Below are 19,518 nucleotides of genomic sequence, written 5' to 3' on the forward strand. Positions count from 1 at the left end.
CGAGGCATTTGTCTTCGTGGATGACATTTCGCATCCCCATTAGCACATCTTGTGAATGACTTCCTTCAAGATAATGACATCACTTGACTAGAGTGGCCAGCATGTTCTCCAGACATGAACCCTATCGTACATGCCTGGGATAGATTGAAAAGGGCTGTTTATGGGCAATGTGACTTGCCAACCACTCTGAGGGATCTACGCCTAATCGCCGTTGAGGAGTGGACAATCTGGACTGACAGTGCCTGGATGAACTTGTGGATAGTATGGCACGACAAACACAGGCATGCATCAATCCAAGAGGACGTGCTACTGGGCATCAGTGGTACCCGTGTGTACAGCACTCTGGACCAACACCTCTGAAGTCTCACTGTATGATGGTACAACATGCACTGTGTGGTTTTCATGACCAATAGAAAGGGCGGAAACGATGTTGATCTCTATTGCAAATTTCTGCACAGGTTCAGGAACCGAGGTGATGCAAAACGTTTTTTGATGTGTGTATGTATGTATGTATGGGATGGGCATCAGTTGTTTGGTAAGTGGTGCTTAGGTGTGTGTGTGTGTGTGTGTGTGTGTGTGTATGTGTGTGAGAGAGAGAGAGAGAGAGAGATAGAGAGAGAGAAAGAGAGAGAGAGAGAGAGAGAGAGAGAGAGAGAGAGAGAGAGTGGAGGGGGGAAACTGTGGTTGGTAAGACCTTTTTTCCTTTTTGTAAGAGTGTAGTGGATTTGTTTACGGTTCATTGAGGTAATTTATGTTTGATTAATTTGGCATTATTTTTTGGGGGTATTTATTTGCTTATATAGTTGGGTTTTGTGGAGTGTGGTCTGCTGTTGTTGATTTGTGGCAGTTGGTAGTATTGTGCACCTCGGTTGAGCTATATAGGTCAAGTGAAATTTGCAGTACCAGGTTTTTGTGTCTGGTTTCATGGTATCTCTGGCTATGTTTGAGCCGTATAGACCAAGTGAAAGTTTCAGTGTATGTGTGGGTTTCTAGTATCACTGTCTTCATTGGAGCTGTTTAGTTCAGGCAAAATGTATGATACCAATAGCTGTTTTTCGCAGTTTTGGGGTGGGATGATTGTTTAGGGTTTGTTGAGTATTTTGTGTGCATAATTTTTGGTTTGATATTTATTTTGGAATGGTGTCATGATCCTTATTGTTGTGTGTGGTGATTGACACTGCCCAAAACCCCTACTTCGAGCGGTTCCCCCATTAGTTTCACTTTATTTCTGGTGTTAAGTATTCCACTTGTTAGGGCCTGTTTATGTTTGTTCATGGGTGTAGTGATAGATGTCATGGTCTCCATATTGAAAACGCTTGAAATAGGAGTGTCACCATCTTGAAGATGCCACGGGTTAAAGCAAATAAGAGAACAAGAACTTTTGGTAATCCCCTGCTGCCTATGTCTGTAAAATATGCTAACAACAAATTATGGCTAGTGCTTCTCTGCTCGAATTGATAATTATGAAATTACTTGTAGATTTGTTATGTCAGCGGTAAAACAGCGATTTTGAAAATATCCACTGCTTGTCCTATACTATTTAGCTGCTATTTTTATATAATACTTCAAACAAAACATTCATGTAATGGGACACAGACTACTGTCAGCTCTCTATATATGCGTAAGGTCAGGATCTATATAATACTATTAGTATGCAGAATTTACCTTCTGGAGCCCAGGTATTCTTATAAATTATGGACACCTTGTCTCATGGGGTATTTTTTTACTTCATTTTTAAGGATTTGGAAATTTTTGTTGGCCTGTCCGTCTCTTGTCATACTGTTACACATTTGTAGCAGAATATAAAGCTGTAATCTGAACCGTACGGAGAGGTGCACAGTCAACATGGAAATATGCCATTGGTACTTGAGGGAACATAGATATATCAATGCTTAAATTCACATTGATTTTCCACAATAGTATTTGTTTTATAGTCTGTTATAAAGCAGCTTTTGGCATTCTGTGTCATCCTCGACAATTTCTGATGATGTCCTAAAAAGCCAAAATCTGATTCATAACGAACTGTAAAATAAATGACTTTGATCATGCTGAGCACCACAGCTGAGACCAATATTAATGATTATATGTGTTATTACATATTTATCATGTTGCAGTTGGTATCACTGATTGAACATCTTCAAATTGCCCATTTGTGTCATGACTTTACACATGTAGGTCACCTGAATATGTTCAGTGAACAAATCTGGTCATAACACAATAAATGTGTAATAATACAGCTTAGATGGTTATTAATATGAAATAAATATTGTTATGGCACATCAATCATGTGTATTTCCAGGGTTGCCACATGTTCTGGAAATCAGGGAATTTCAAATGTATCAGGAAAATTTGAAAAGAGCACTGGAAAAATCTTGTTTTTGTCTCAGTAGATGAAATGGTTTGTTTACTGAGATGTCACGTGTCATCACTGGCTGGGCGCAGCTGAGTACGTGCGTAACTTCCCTACTTCCTTATTCTTACTGCTTCTCCCCTTTATACCACTCCACTCGAGTTTCAGTCAGTACCGCCACCACTTCTTGCCACTAGCCTAGCAGCTATCGACGAGAGACAGGGAGGCAGGAGGAGTGGTTATTTGAATCTGATTCTCAGAGATTGTTGACGCAGCAGCCAGAGGTGGTGATCACGTATACATGAGTTGTGTCTGAGTGACTGTCTGAATATCTTTGTGCTCTTGTTTTCTGACAAAGGATATGGCGAAAGTTTAGTTGTGAGAATGTTATTGTCCTTTTTACATGCCTGGATGTGGCTCAGCAATCATCTTTACCGTGAGTTGCTACTATCCTCATTAGTGTTGATTCTCAGAGTATTTGTGCAACTCACCAGATACACAACCGGCAGGCCGGAAAGGACAGAAGGAAGACTCCCTTGAAGACTTGCTACATCCCTCCAGCCAATCAACACATGAGTCTCCCTCTGCCAACTGGAAAGGCTCGAAAAAGTCCAACAAAGGCAAATGGTCTTCTCTTTCGCTGACCCAAAAATCCTCTTTGACAGTGTCGCCATGTGATACCTTCTCCTGGCCGGCCTCCATGTCGCCAGAGTGCCCCACCTTTCTTGTGCCCTGGATTCCTCATGTTGACAGTAGAAGAAAGCCGACACTTCTGTAGGACCTCATGGAGCAGGATCCTCTTGCCTCTGTGCCCTGTAGCAGCAGTATCAATGTGTACACTGATGGCTCTTGGACTGACCATGGTGTCGGGTGCGCCTTCAACGTCAACCAACATTTTTTGGTACTGACTTCCGGCACATTGCTGAGTATTTACAGCAGAGCTCTTCACCCTGTATCAGATCATGGAGTACATCTGGTGACATACTCTTTTCAACTGTGTCACTGCTCAGACTCTCTCGGCACCCTTCAAAGCCTCTGTGCACTGTAGACTGTCCATCCCTTAGTGCACTGGTTCCAGGAAAGCTTCCACTTGCTCACTTTTTATGGAGCCACTGTGATGTTTACGTCGGTTACAGGTCATATCGGTCCAAGAGGTTGCTGACACTGCTGCCAAAGCTGCATTCCTAGTACTTCAGCCCAATAATTCTTGCATTCCCTCTGATGATCTCTTGTTGCTTTCTGTCAGGAGGTGGTGTCACATTGGCATCGCCACTGGTCCTCCATTCATAGGAATAAGCTCTGGGTTATTAAGTCTCTTCCAGTGGCTTGGACAACCTCCACTCAGTCCTCCTGTGGCAAGGAGGTCATGTTAACTAGGTTGCATATTGGGCACTGCCTTTTTAGCCATCACCATTTGTTAAGTGGTGCTCCCCCACTACTTTGTGCACATTGCCGTTTCCTGAGGGGATGCCCGTTTTTTAACTGTTTACATTCCCGTTTGGGTTTGCCATCTGAGTTATTGGCCGTTTTAGTGAACAATGCGTGGGCTGTCGACCGTGTTTTACTTTTTATCAGTTGTAGCAATATGGTGAAGGCCATTTAATTTTTAGTTCTGGGCCTCCATTTCCCTATTGTGTACTTCATAGACCTTTCTCCATGTCCCTGATTGTAGCTGTCCTCTCTTCTGTCATTAAGCGTTGACGTGTAATCATTTTTAACTCCTCTCTTCATCTTTGTGTTTCACAGTTTTGGCATGGACACATATGACCCTAGTTGTTTTTGCGCCCTAAAACAAAACGGGGGAGAAATACAAAGCCCTTACATTCTTTTGTCGACTAATGTCTTTACCTCCCCTTGAGACTTCAAAATTTGTTGGGGAAAAATTCTAAAATGTGTCTGTGGAATCAGAGAAATATCAGGGAATTTCACTTGGAGAAACTTGTGGCAACCCTGATTTTAGGTTTTTATATATGGAAATTACTTTTGCTTCTAGTATTGCAGTTCTGAATTGCTGAGTCTATCTTAAACTAAATCTTGTTATTAATCACAAATACCATTAGGGAATATAACTTCTATAGGCATGTAAGTGTGAGAATCCATGGGTCCCTGAAGAAGCTTTTTCAAGATGTAGAATAAATATTTTTTTCCGCTTAGCTGAAGTACCTCAGAAGATTATGCCATATGAGTAAACTGAGTGAAAGTGTGTTAGCAATCCTTTGTCCAGTTTGATACGGTAAGAGATTTCTAAGCACAAAATGGGTGGAACTGAGCTTCTCGGTTAACTGACTCACACGCTGGTCTCACACGTGAGTGGTATCTGCATACCCAGGAACTTAGAACATGGGAGCCTAATTGCCCATTTATCCCTACTTTTGATATTCGTATCTGTAAGTCACTTTCATTTCTTTAGAACTGCACAATACAAGTTTATTGGCATTAAGCTGGTACCTGTGGATCAGTACAAGCCTGTTCTGTTATTCTCCTGGATGTTTCTGGTATGGATGAGTTTAGATCTTGCATCAATAAGTTTGTGACACTGCAAAATATTAGAGTTTTTCCAAAGCCCTCCAGTGCCCCAAGTAAATCATTTTTGTGGACTTGGCAGCAAACACTGTGTGCCACACCATATTTTATGTTCTCCCTTTTTGAGTTTAATCTTATTCCTGTCTTATTATTTGTTAATGTGACCTTCCATTTTCTGTAGTTAAAGTACAACTCAATCCATGCAAGGGGAAGACTTTTAATGCCTTACTATTTTAGCTTCCCCTCACAGAATTTTTTAATCTTAACAGTCAAACGCTTTGGCAAGATGACAGAGGGGATAATTTCCACTATTTAATTCTACTGGAATTGAATTTGTGAGATATTATGTTGGATTCTCAGTATAGAAGCCTTTACAGAAGTCAAACTGTGTTGTTAAAAGGTTATTCTCTGAATGGTGGTTCACCATTCTAAGTGGATTTAGGTTGAAATACTATGCAGAGATGAAGAGGCTTACAAAGGCTGGAATAGGCTGGTGAGATGCACCAAAGCAGCAGTTGGATGAAGACCACAACAGCAGGCTTCAACTCAGTTTATTGATGGAAATCCAGCTCTTGCCGAAATTAGCTCTCTCTCTCTCTCTCTCTCTCTCTCTCTCTCTCTCTCTCTGACACACACACACACAAACACACACACACACACACACACACACACACACACACACACACACACACACACACACACACACACACTTCCTTCTAGCTACCACTCCATCTTTCTTACCAGTGTGTTCGCAAGGTGATGGGACATATGATTCATGCCCGGAATTATATGGTGGCTCGAGTCTCACAATTTTTGATGAATGCACAGTGTGGCTTTCAACATGGCATTCTGCAGTGGACCGTCTCATTATTTTGCCCACCCATGTCATGAATGGTTTTCTGCAGAAATCCCAGATTTTCACCGTGCTTTTCGATTTGGAGAATGCCTATGACACCTGCTAGAGAGCTAGTACCCTCCATATTCTTCACATGTGGGGCTTCCGTGGCCACCTACACTGTTTCCTTCAGACATTTTTAAAAGACCGAGATTTCGAGGTGCATGAAGGGTCTGCCTTGTCGGACACCTTTATCCAGGAAAATGGTGTGTCTCAGGGTTCCATTCTGAGTGTCATTCTCTTTGCTATCGCCATTAACCCTATAATGGCCTGTCTCCCACTGGGCATCTCCGGCTCCCTTTTTTTTGACGATTTTGCCTTCTATTGCAGTTCTCTATGAACCTGTCTCACTTAGTGGCATCTTCAGCAATGTCTTGATTGTCTTTACTCCTGGAGCATCGACAATGGCTTTCGCTTTTCCACTGACAAAACTGTCGGTATGAATCCCACGAACGCTGACTGCAAATTTGTATGTCCGTCTGGTTATTTGACCTGTTGTGCTGCCATTCACAAACAGCATTCCAGGAGGTGTTTTCCTACAGGATAACACTTGCTCACATACTGCTGTTGTAAGCCAACATGCTATAGTGTGTCAACATATTGCCTTGGCTTGCTCGATAACCAGCTCTACCTCCAATCGAGCACATATTGGACATCATCTGATGACAGCTTCAAACCCATCCACAAACATCATTAACTGTCCTTATATTGGCCAACCAAGTGCAACAGGCATGGAACTCCATCCCACAAACTGACACATGACACGTGTACAACAGCGTACCAGCATTTACATTTACATTTGCAGTGGCTTATCTCACACTCCCATTGATCTGTGATCCTGCAACGTTAATCACTTTACATACGTTATCTCAACAAATATATTCTGTTGTGTCTAGACAAGACAGCCTAGACACAATGAGAGGAAGCCGAAAGGCATGCGCTACGCTCACGCAGATGGGCGTGAGGTCTGAAACAGGATACGTAATGAACGCTATAGAGAAAAGTACGTAGCTTCTGTAATACTTAACTTAAATCCATCCTTTTGGTACATCTGGAGATTGTGGCGATACAAGTGAGATTCTTTAGATACATGCAATGTTACTAATGGTGCCTTGCTAGGTCGTAGCCATTGACTTAGCTGAAGGCTATTCTAACTATCGGCTCGACAAAGGAGCGAGGCTTCGTCGCTATAGTCGCTAGCTACATCGTCCGTACAACTGGGGCGAGTGCTAGTCCGTATCTCGAGACCTGCCTTGTGGTGGCACTCGGTCTGCGATCCCTGACTGTGGCGACACGCACGTCCGACATGTACTAATGGACCGCGGCCGATTTAAAGCTACCACCTAGCAAGTGTGGTGTCTGGCGGTGGCACCACATTCCTCCCCCGCAAATCGGCGAACGGTCGTGTTATAAGGCTTCCGCCCGCCGTGGGGAGGACCCCATGTTGACATATGCGATGAGGTGAGGAAACTAACAACAGGCGAGGCTGTGCCACCCAAACCCCGCCATTCGGTCCGAGGGGATCTAGGAAACGCCTGAAAACCGAGTCCAGGGTGCACGTCAATATGTGGTGTATGCGCCCGTAAAGAGACAGGAGGGGCCGAAGGGTCGACCTCCATTGCGTCGGGGTACCCGACGCGCGAAGACGCCATGTGGTCCGGAGCGGGCAAGAGTTCCATGGCCGAGGACAGATGGTCACGGGAAGCGATCGGCGGCGCGTGACCCAGGGAGGCGCTTGGCGGCTGCAGTGAAGTGTCCACTGTGGGCGGCGCCAGCTGGAGGACAGGCGGCGGCGGCGGAGGCGGGAGCGGCGCGTCGCCATGGGGCAAAATGGAAGGCATCGTCGGTAACACCTGGGGATGAGGCGAGCCAGTAGATGGGTCCCCAGGGAGCTGACCGGACGGCACCGTCGCTGAAAGCAGACGGGGAGCGGCAGAACCCGTGCGACGACAGAGGCGCAGCTGATTGAGATGCCGATGCACCTCACCAGAGTCCCCCAAAACCAAATACATCGCGCGGCCGAGGCAGCGAAGAATGCGCCCTGCGAGCCAACGCCGTGAACCTCGATAGTTGCGATAAAATACAACGTTGCCTGGAGCAAAAGCAGAAGTCTGCTGCTGCACAGGAACCTGATGCGGCGGGTGCAGCAAAGACATCAAAGTTCGATGAGGATGACCGTGGAGCAACTCATACGGCGAGCGACCATCTTGAGGCTGAGAGCGATACGAAGACAAAAAGAGCAACAACGCGTCCTCCCGAGAATGCGTCTCTTTCAACTTCAACATCTGTGACTTGAAAGTCCGGACCAATCGTTCAGCGGCACCGTTTGACTGAGGCGACAACGGCGCGGATGTCAGATGTTGAATACCATTGGCCTGGCAGAATGACTGAAATTCTGCGGACATGAATTGTGGGCCATTGTTGGAAACAATAGTCTGCGGAAGACCTTCAATGCAAAAGATAGCAGACAACGCTTGGATGGTGGCAGTTGACGTCGTGGAAGACATCCGGACAACAACAAAAAAATTACTGAAGGCATCTACCAGAACAAACCACCGAGCATTCCAGAATGGACCAGCAAAATCGATGTGCAAGCGTTGCCAAGGGGAAGTGGCTTTTGGCCATGCAAAGAATTTCCGCGGCGGTGCTGATTGTTGTTCGGCACACGCCATGCAAGAAGAACACATATTCGTAATCGCAGCATCGATGCCGAACCAAGTACAGTGCTGACGAGCAAGTTGCTTCGTTCGCACTATACCCCAATGTACTTGGTGAAGAAGCCGTAAAACAGAGGACTGTAATGAACGTGGGACCACGACTCTGGACTGATCATTATCAGAACGCAACAACAAAACACCACGTCGAACAAAAAGTGTCTCCTTGTGAGCAAAAAATCGGCGAACCAACGGATCCTCGATCCGAGACTTTGACAAAGGCCATTGCGTAGCAACAAAACGCAAAACGGTAGCAAGGACCAGGTCAGCAGCTGTGGCTGTAGCTACACGACGAAAATCAATCGGAAACGATTTGACCACGTCATCGGTTTCCGAATCAATGAGCATACAAGCAGGTTTGGAAGAGTCGAATGCTCTATCCTCAGCTGCGCGGACGCGTGCGAGGGCAGTCTACTGGGCCGTGCAGTGCGCCCGGCTGACCGGGTAAATACTTTTCGAAGTTGGACCTAGCAGATGCGTACTTGCAAATCCCAGTGGACGCCGAATCCCAGCGCGTCTTGGTGGTTAACAGGCATCTTGGTTTGTACCGATTCAAAAGACTGTCATTCGGGTGTGCATCCGCCCCTACATTGTTTCAGCAATATTTACAAACTGTTTGTGCGTCGGTGATGATGGTAAAGTGACGATCATACAAGAAATCATGGAACTTAGTAACACCAAACACGAGAGCCAAAGCTTCTTAATGTGGTGTCACCGCCAGACACCACACTTGCTAGTCGCTAGCTACGTCGTCCGTACAACTGGGGCGAGTGCTAGTCCGCATCTCGAGACCTGCCTTGTGGTGGCGCTCGGTCTGCGATCCCTGACAGTGGCAACACGCGGGTCCGACATGTACTAATGGACCACGGCCGATTTAAAGCTACCACCTAGCAAGTGTGGTGTCTGGCGGTGACACCACATATTCCTGGTATTTCATTACTCTACATTAATTATTTTTTGGTGTTGCAAATTTTTCCGTCAGTGTACCTGGCCTTTCTTTAACCATCCCTGGTGCAATGCAGAATTCTCTTCCCAGTAGCGAGAAAATGGCGTTATTCCAATTTTGAAATCAGATAAATTGCCTCTTCAAATGGACAGCTGTCGTCCTGATTGTTTACTCAGTGTCCTGCAAGTTACTTGAACATATGGTTAGTCGAAGGCTGTATTGTGTCCTTGAATCCCCGGATCTTTTGGCTTCGATCCAGGGTGCTTTTCGCCAAGGGCGCTCTACTGAAGATAATTTAGTCCACTTGAAGTGTGCTATCTGAACAGCTTTTGCTCAGCATCAGTTCCTTCTTGCAGTTTTCATTGATCTGCGTATATATCTTATGATACCACATGGTGCCATAACATCCTTGCCACCTTAAAGGAGTGGGGCCTCCATGGCCCACTCCTGATTTTTATCCAGAACTTTCTTCCATGTCACACTTTTTGGGTACAGGTTGGTGCCTCCTGTAGCATCCCCCCCTGCAGGAGAAGGGGCTTGCACAAGGTTCTGTTTTGAGTGTCGCTCTCCTTTTTGTGGCTATCAATGATCTGCCGGCAGCTGCATGACATATGGTGTCCCCATCTTTTCTGTTCGTCCGTGACGGCTATTGCTGGAGGCAGAATGCAGGGAGCAATACACCAAGCACAATCTTGGCCTTTCACTCATAGCATCCATTTTTTGGCTGCCATGACCTACGTTATGCATTTCTGTCATTGTGTTTTTTAGGACCGGTCTTTGATGCCTAGTTGACATGGCTTCCCCGTCTTTGTCAACTAAAGCAGACATGTAGGTCGCACCTGAATGCTCTTCTATGCCTCAGCGACACCGACCACGGTGTGGTCCACTCTACTTTGATATGGCTGTATCCAGCATTAGTGCAGTCACAACTAGTTTACCGGAATCTCTCATATGACTTTTTATCAGCTTCAACATTACGTCTGGATTCGATACACTATTGTGGGGTAAGACTGGTAACAGGTGCCTTTGGACTAGGCAGCAGTTCCACTATTGTGGGTTCTGCACCATCAAAAATTGACACCCATAGTACCCTAACTGTCATCTCCTCTGTCCAGATATGAGATCTACCTCCCAAAACGGCAACACAGGTCTGGGGTTACGATCACCAAGTTTGAGTCTTGGTCCAGCACACAGTTTTAATCTGCCAGGAAGTTTCATATCAGTGCACACTATGCTGCAGAGTGAAAATCTCATTCTAGAAAACGCTTTATCTGTAATTCTCTTTACATATTGGCTATTTCCTTCACATATGGGGGACATGGTCTCATCTGAAAAGTGAAAACAAGCCAGTAAACGAAAAGGGGGGGGGCAGTTCTCACTTCTTGAGCAGTGACCCACTTGTTTTTTTTTTTTTTTTTTTTTTTTTTTTTTTTTTTTTTTTTTTTTTTTTTTTTTTTTTTTTTTTTACCCTTTGCAATTTGGGTGAGTTTATGTTCAATCCTTGCACCCAATTTACTCTTTCATCTACCTACTTTTTTGTTCGTCAAGCAGAACGATATTTATGCCCGTTGCTTAATACCTGTTTGTATCACTTACAATGCTGGTATTTATGAATTTTTTAGCATTTGACTCCGGAGAGACCATTTTTCATTGTAGTGAGGTCTTGCCAACAGCAAATTTTCTGGATGGAAAGTTGCTCAATCTGCTCATATACTTTAAAATTTAAAAGCCCTCTCTCTCTCTCTCTCTCTCTCTCTCTCTCTCTCTCTCTCTCTCTCTCATTTGTTATAACTTACCGCTGTTATTTTGTATTTGTATTGCATTCATTACATTAAAATTGGCTGTATTGATTCTGCAATTTATACTATTATATTATTGCTAAGAATTGATTTAAAGAATAAACGTATATATTTATTTGTAAGATATTGTAAATTTATACCACTGGACCTCTTTCAAAATATTTGATTGCGTAATACTGCCAATAAATACAATGACTTTCTTTCTTCTGTTTATAATTGTAATAGATGTTGGACATTTTGACTCCAAGTATGTTATACAGAAACGCAGTGATTTTTTACAAAAGGCAAAACTATGTGTCCGAAGAATTGTGGAGAGGAGGGTACGTGATGTATTTTAAGTAGGTTATAAAGAGTAACTATAACAACAAAAACAATAAATTATTGTTAAAATTATTTAATTGCATAGATAAAAAATCTACTCACCAAGCGGCAGCAGAACATACACATAAAAGACTGTTGTGATTGGCAAGCTTTCGGAGCCAGTGGCTCCTCCAGACAGAAGCGTTGAAGGGGAAGGAAGAAGGGTAAAGGAAAAGGCCTGGAGAATTCCAGGAAAAGGTGTAGATTTTGGGAAAGTCACACAGAACTGCGGATCAGGCAAGAAATAGAATCGACACATGTCATATACCAGCTATTATGTAAACACTGTTCAGCTTTCTGCATCTGCATGACTACCACCAAATTATCAGTTAGGATAAATGGGCATAGGCATAGTGTATATCCTGAAAACTCACAATATCCTGTTGCAGAGGATGCTCTACAACATGGCATACATGACCTTGGCACTTGTTTCACAACACATGCCACCTGGATTCTTCCGCCAGACACCTGTTTCTCAGAACTCTGCAGGTGGGAACTAGCACTACAACGTGTCCTTGGTTCTCACCACCCACCTCGCCTCAATTTACGTTAATTTCTCCTGTCTCAGCTTTTCTTCACTGTAATTACTCTTTGCTTCACTCAGTTTTAGCTTTCTACATCTTTCATTGTCTTTCCCGTCTATTTCCACTGCCCCCTCCCACAGCTGTTGCATACAATACACTTAGCTTCTCACTCTTATTAACTCATGTACATTTTTAGTAGTAATCTCTGTCTTGCATATTACCCTGTCTTCCACCTTTAAGCTCTCAGGTTTCCGAATCTTGCCCGATGCAGTCCCCAACAATTAGTCTTTCCTTCTCATCCTGTAAGGTAAGTCACCCATGACCCACGGTTCTGGGTAACTTTCCCAAAATCTACCCCTTTTCTTAGACCTCTCCAGTCCTTTTCCTTCACCCTTCTTGCTTCCCCTGCAACCCTTCAGCCTGAAGAAGGAGTCACTGGCACCAAACGCTTGCCTATCGCAACAGTCTTTTATGTGTGTGTTCTGCCACTGCTTGGTGAGTAGATTTTTTATCTATCCAATTAAATAATTTTATAAAGAGTATCTGTGTGTGATGTTTCTATTGGTATATAACTTGTTGTAAACAAAACTTATTTTTACCATTTAATATGGTTCCAGATATTTACCAGTGGTGAAGATGATATTGGGTTGATTGTACTTGGTTCTGACAAGACACAGAATCCACTTGATTACCCAAATGTTAGTGTGGAATTTCCTCTTGCACTGCCTACATGGCAGATGATATCCTTTGTGGAGAAATCTTTACATGAAAGTGAAATAAAAACAGATTGGATAGATGGTGTTGTTGTTGGCATGCAAGTCTTGAAAGATGAGCTAGAGTAAGTATTTAAAGCTGTCTGTTTCATGACATTCCTGGAACATGTTCCAGAATGTGTGTTACACAAATCGCAGCGACGTAGTTGTGACTCTATAAACTTGAATCAATATGTTTTTGTAATGAAAAAGAAACAGAAGGCACAATACCTGCAGAAATAGGAAATTTTTTTGTGTGATTTTACTGTATGAATGTTTTTTACAGTTTTTCAGCTCAATAATTAATGAGGTATTGATACAAGGCTTTGCCAAAAATCCATCTGTCACATACTATTCCAGCACAGTCACTGGCATTCCCTACCCCACAATATGACTGGGCCACCATGAAAGCAGCCACATCATTGTCAAATTCACTGAAACTACTGCATAGCAATTTGCTTGAGTATGGCTGCTGTTGTGGTCTTCAGTTTGGTTTAAGCACTGCGTCAATACCTTCTCTTCATAGCACTCGGAGGTCACCATCTGCAACTGTTTTTACAAATGGCAAGAGAACTTTTCCTCTAGTTGCTTGTTTTTCAGTGAAAGATGCAAATATTTTAGAATGTAGTGCCCTATGTATATCTATTAGAATAGCCACAAGGTCTGAAAGTTATTTTCAAGTGATTGAGCTCTTCTACAGAGTATTGAAATCCACAGATTCTTCCAACCTGGTCCACCAATGTCTTACATACTCCTCTTCCTCCATGGATTGTTTCCAGTATTTGGAGATGAAACATTAGGCAGCAAAACGTGCCTTATAACCAAAATCTAATGAACATATAATTAAATTAACCAAAGATGTAATGTTGCACTCTCAGGTAAGACTGATCTTGAATGCAAAGCCAAAGTGGAAATTAAATGTACGCTGCAACATTCATCTCACTTTTTGTTATTGAAATTATTCACAGTGCCATAGGGAGAACTGAGTTTATGTGTTTTATAGAGTCAGATACTCGCTGTGGCACAGGGTGCTATCAGTTATTCTCCTCCCAATGATGTCCAGGAATGGTAGTCTTCCTCCTTCTTTGGTCTCCATAGTGAATTTGATTTTGTGGCGTGTGGAGTTCAGATGTACAAAGAAGTCAAGAGTTTGTCTCTTCCATGAGGCCAGATGACAAGTGTGTTATCCACATAACAGAAGAAGAAGAAGAAGAAGAAGATGGATATCCTTCCTCGAAGTGCACCGTAAACATATTCACAATCTCTGGTCAGAGTGGGCTGCCTATTGCGACTCCATCTGCTTGCGGGAGGGGGGTGTGCCACGAGTCAGTGAAGTGGGAAAGTTGACCAAGTAATATGCGTGATGTGTCATACCTCGACCGATATTGAGAACAGAATAAAAAATTCAGAGGCATTACTTTTCAGCACTCCCATGCATATTCTGTATGCAAGAAAAGCTTATGGAGCAGGTTTCTCATTCAGAAATTCTATTTCAGTGTTGGTTGTTTACACGAAGACCGTGTTAAGCATAATGGAAGAAGGATAAATGAGAGAGAGGTGAACTGACAGCGGTGCAACTGACAACAATGCCAGACACAGGAATGGCACTGTGTCATCATGTCAGATAAGTCTCGGTTCTGCAACATCGTCACAATTGATGTACTTGTGTGTGGAGGCTCTGATGCCAACAGACCTGGCCAGACTGTACCTGTTATTCTCATGCGGGTCCAGCATGTGATGTGATGGTATGAGGTGCAACTGGATACATGTCACAACCTCTGGTTCACATAGCCAGTAATTTGGACAGCAAATATTTCATTTGTGTTTTGTTAAGGCCTATTGCTGTGCCCTATTTTCAAGGGCTCCATGATGTTATCTTTTAACAAGATAATGCAAGACTACACATCACCTGAACTGTACTGAGCTACCTCGATACAGAGAGTATGCCACTGTTGCCGTATCCAGCATTTTCTTCAAATCTGTCACCTGTGGAGAACGTCTGTTCACTGGATGCCAAGAGATGGGTATGCCACCAGTCGCCAGCCACCAGTCGCCAGCCACTACAGTTGAAGAACTCTGACATATGACATACAGTTGAGTAGCATGAAATGATGTACCCATGGCTGTAATCCAACCTCAATTTGATATCCAGTGTGATGAGAGCTGTTCTGCTGTTCCACTTTCAATACTGAAATTCATATATTATTTTTATGCTGTCCTAACCAGACTGGACTGTGGTGTCATACAGCATAAAATATCTTACAACGTGTTGAATCAGTGATGAGAAGTGTAGAACAGCCAGCAGGGGAAAGATGTTGGCAATGAGACAGCTTTTATGTAGAACAGCAGTACAGTGTTTCACAGTGCATAATGCTTCCGCAGATTGAGAACAAAAGGTGTGGTTTGCTTTCATCCATTTTCCCAAACATAGCCTTGAAAAATAATGTTGACATTGCTGTGCATTTCACTCTGAGGCATATTGCACTCTGAGAATGTTCATCGAATTCAGTTACTTTGTATTATATTTCAGTAACAGTGACATAATAGCAAATTGGACTGTATGAGTTTTTATGGATTTTTTTTTTCCAGAGACACACTACCATTTCTTCAGATTTATTTAATTTGGGTATAAATCCTTTCCAGCATATATGCTGTACACAAAATGTTGAACATAAAATGTAGCTATCTGCTGATTTAACATCTTGCTGAGTATACCAGTACAATGTTTTGTTGTAACAAATAGTTCAATGTATTTTACACACTTATAAACTTATTTATACAGTTATAGTAATTTATACCATTACATTAATGTTGTACCTTAATGTTCTGGAAGACGAAATTATAAGGAACCTCATACATTTCCTGGATGATAGAGTTGTCTATAATGAATTATTGCCTGAAAAAAATCTGCACAAATTTGAGTCAGATCATAACATTTTAAATTGGTCCAAAGATAGGCAACTGAGTTTAAGTTTTCAGAGATGTAAATTGGAGCACATCACAAAACAAAAAAAAGACAGTATTGTATGACTACATTATCAAATAATCACAGTTTTAATTGGTCAACTCATACAAATATCTGGATGAAATGAAATGGTGACATAGACTCACTTGCAGGCAAAGCAGAATGCAGACTTCAATTCATTGGTGAGATACTGGAAAATGCAATCAGTCTATAGAGGACATTGCTTACAAAATACTTGTGTGCCCCATTCTAGAATATTGCTTAAGTATGACGCATAACAAGTAAGGCTAATGGCAGACATTGAATGTATACAAAATAGTGTAGCATTATTGATCATAGATTTATTTGATGCATGGGAGAGCATCAAGAAGCTACTAAAAATTGGAAATGCCAGACAAGTGAAGATAGATGCCAAATATATGACAAAACCTAACTTATGAAATTTCAGGAACCTGTATTAAGTGAGGTATTTAGGGATTATACAATAACCGCATATGTATCACTCCTATAGGGACCATGAAGGCAATATTAATTACAGCATGCACAGAAGCATTTAAAGAATCATTCTTCCCACACTCCACATGAGCATTGAATGGGGAAAAACCGTAATGTGTGGTACAACAATGTACTTTGTCGTACAACCCACAGTGGATTATACAGTGTGCATGGAGACATGGAATCAGATGACAGTAGCTGGGTAATGGTTCATATTGATTCCCATTTCTCTGTTGCAGTAGGTGATCTTATGCCTCTAATTATTTTTTCATTGCTATCTTAACTTGCATTCTTCAATTCAGTTTATTAACCCTTCATATCTCTTTGTATTACAGCAAATGTACAGTTAACTTTTAAGGAATTTGTATTTTCAATTTATCAACTGGAGTTTTGTTTCATATGCAGCAGCAATGTTACAAATTATTTGTTTCAGTTTCTTTAGAATAATTTGTTGTTTCACAGGTGCCTTGAAGAAAATAAAAGATCTCGAAAGAGTCTTAATGACAACCGATGGCCTCATGTTGACAAGACAGCTGGTTGCCTTGCAGAGGGCAGGGCTTGACGGTCTGAACATCAGCTTAGACACCCTGCAGTCCCGACGCTACAACCAGATCATGAGGAGGAAAGGCTGGGAGCATGTCATAGCTGGCATAGATCTAGCCTTGCAACTTGAATACGACCCTGTGAAGGTATTACTAGTGCAGCTGTCATCGCATGCAGACTTTCATAAGCAAAAGATATAAATCTGTTGTTAAGAATATCAATACAAGAATCACCATTTTAAAGCAGTACGCCCTCACCCTCGCCCCCATCCCCGCTCCCACCCTCACCCCTGTCTCCACACTGCAGCTGTAAGTGAAGGAAGGTATATTAAGACAGAAGAAGTAAATTTTAGCTGACGATGCTAACAGTTTCGTAGTTTATACAACATAAAAAAGTATGCCTTGCAAGTTTACCAATTAAATATTTTATATTTTCCTCCCAAGAGAGTCTTATGAGACGCAAGATCTTTACAGTTTCTCTTTTTTTCTTTTGTGTCTTTAGTTTAAAATAAGTATCCTCTATTGTGGTGTTGTTTTGAAAAAAATACTCCATTGTTTGGAAAAATTATTCTTAATTCTGTAGTCACATTTTTGTTGTGTCTGAGTACTACTGGTTTCAGTAGCAAGTACCAGCATCAGTTCATCTTATTATCAAAAATTTCTTTGCAAAATAAAAGCTGACCACTGTGGCCGAGCGGTTCTGGGCACTTCAGTCCGGAACCGTGCTGCTGCTATGGTCGCGGGTTCGAATCCTGCCTCACGCAGGGATGTCCTTAGGTTAGTTAGGTTTAAGTAGTTCTAAGTCTGGGGGACTGATGACCTCAGATGTTAAGTCCCATAGTGCTTAGAGCCATTTGAACCATTTTGCAAAATAAAAAGCTTCTGTACAACTGCAAACTAGACATACCATTTTCAGGGTGCAGTTCACATCTATTGAAAGCACAACAGTGACCTTTACTTTTAGTAGATAAGACACCTACTGGGGTAAGTGACTTGATGACTGCTCACAAGAAGTTGTCATTTATTCCATATGTAGCTACCACGCAGACTCATATTTTGTATTAGTTTGTCCTTACTCTTCCGAAAGGTTAAACCTTGTCTCTGCAGCCACAGCTTCCTCTCTTCAGCAGTTGTCTTCATCTCCATGTGTGAAGAAAATCCCATTCATTGATCATATAGTTTATGTAGGATGTTCTCAGTCATCCCCTTGTTTTCTTACCTACGATCTTGCCTTCAGAAATGTTTTTTAAAAGATTATCATCTCCAGTTAAGTGTCCAGTGTATTTTGCTTTGCCCTGGCCTATAATGTTCAGTGGTTCTTTCTTCTCTCCTATTTCCTTTAATTTTTCTGTCAATGCAGCTAGTTCTTGTACTTATCCTCCAGAACCACATTTCAGCAGGTTTGAGGCGAGCTTCCTTTGGCTTTTCTAATGTACAGATTTTGCATCTGTGTGTCAGAACACTCCACACAAAGGTCTTTACAAATATTTTCTTAATGTGGAAGCTGATATGTTTATTCAGTTGCAGCTTCTTCTTATTTTGGAAGGAACTCTTCACCTGTGCTATTCTTTTCTTGAATGCCTTGAAATATTGATTGTTTTCTTGCAAAATGCTACTGAGATATTAAATTTCAGTTCCTTTCTTGAGTTGCTCATTGCCTGTTCTTGTGTCAGTCCTACCTCCACCTCCTTTCTTGTCCGTAGCAATAACTTTTGTCTTCTTTGTATTCATTTTTAGCTTTAGTTTTACCACTTCTTGATTTAAGGCCTGAAACATTTTATTTAGTTCCTACTCTGATTTACTATTGTGATGTCATCAATCTGCAGTGTATATGCATGCAATTAAGTTTCCATATCGACATCATGCTCCAAAAACCATCTAACTGTGTGTTGCAGGGGGTACGTCTCATGCCACCAACTGATCCCCTCTGCCTTGTTCCACTTGTGAACAGTGCTTGGGAAGAATGACTGTCAGTATGCTTCTGTATTATCTCTAACTTCTCAAATTTTCTTCACGTGATCATTTCGTGAATTGTATATGAGAGAAACTATTATGTTGTCAGACTCTTCTCGGAAACTACTCTCTCGAAATTTGGGTAGTAAATCTTTCCGTGATGCACAACTGCTCTCTTATGGCATCTACCACTGGAGTTGCTGAGCATCTCTGTAATGATCTCACAGTGACTAAATGATCCTGTGACAAAACACTCCGCACTTCATTGGATCTTCTTTCTCTCTTCTGTCAGTCCTACTGGGTAAGGACACAGGGGTAATTTACATTCACTTAAGATTCTTCCTGTGAATCTTAGTCTGGCATCTGCTTTTCTATTGCTGTTTTATGTGGTCATTCCACTTTAAGGTTGCTCTGGATAGTTAGTTCTAGATATTTTATGGTAGATTCTGTTTCCAGCAATTTGTCATTAATAGTGAAGTTGTACAGTATTGAATTTCTTTTCCTGTGTGTGTGTGTGTGGGCGGGGGGGGGGGGGGGGGGGGGGGGGGGGGGGGTGATACATTATATTTATTTATGTGCAGGGTCAACTGCCAGAGCCTGCATCATTCACCAATCCTCAGCAGGTCATTGTGCAAATTGATACCGTCTTCTGTTGTTACTACTTTCTGATGGACAAGTGTAGTACCTGTGAACAATATTA

At 42.3% G+C, this 19,518-nt stretch overlaps 1 protein-coding gene across 1 annotated transcript in view; it reads right to left on the bottom strand.

Moving 5' to 3' along the window:
* Window positions 1–11,072, bottom strand: part of LOC124585879 (molybdenum cofactor biosynthesis protein 1-like) — a 40,251-nt gene extending 29,179 nt beyond the window's left edge. The window contains exon 1 of the mRNA XM_047131402.1: window positions 11,025–11,072. Coding sequence (XP_046987358.1) covers window positions 11,025–11,072 — 48 coding nt within the window. The remainder of the gene's footprint in view (window positions 1–11,024) is intronic.
* Window positions 11,073–19,518: the final 8,446 nt, after the last annotated feature.

Source organism: Schistocerca americana, unplaced genomic scaffold, assembly GCF_021461395.2.
Source record: "Schistocerca americana isolate TAMUIC-IGC-003095 unplaced genomic scaffold, iqSchAmer2.1 HiC_scaffold_51, whole genome shotgun sequence".
In the NCBI taxonomy this organism is placed as follows: Eukaryota; Metazoa; Arthropoda; class Insecta; order Orthoptera; family Acrididae; genus Schistocerca; species Schistocerca americana.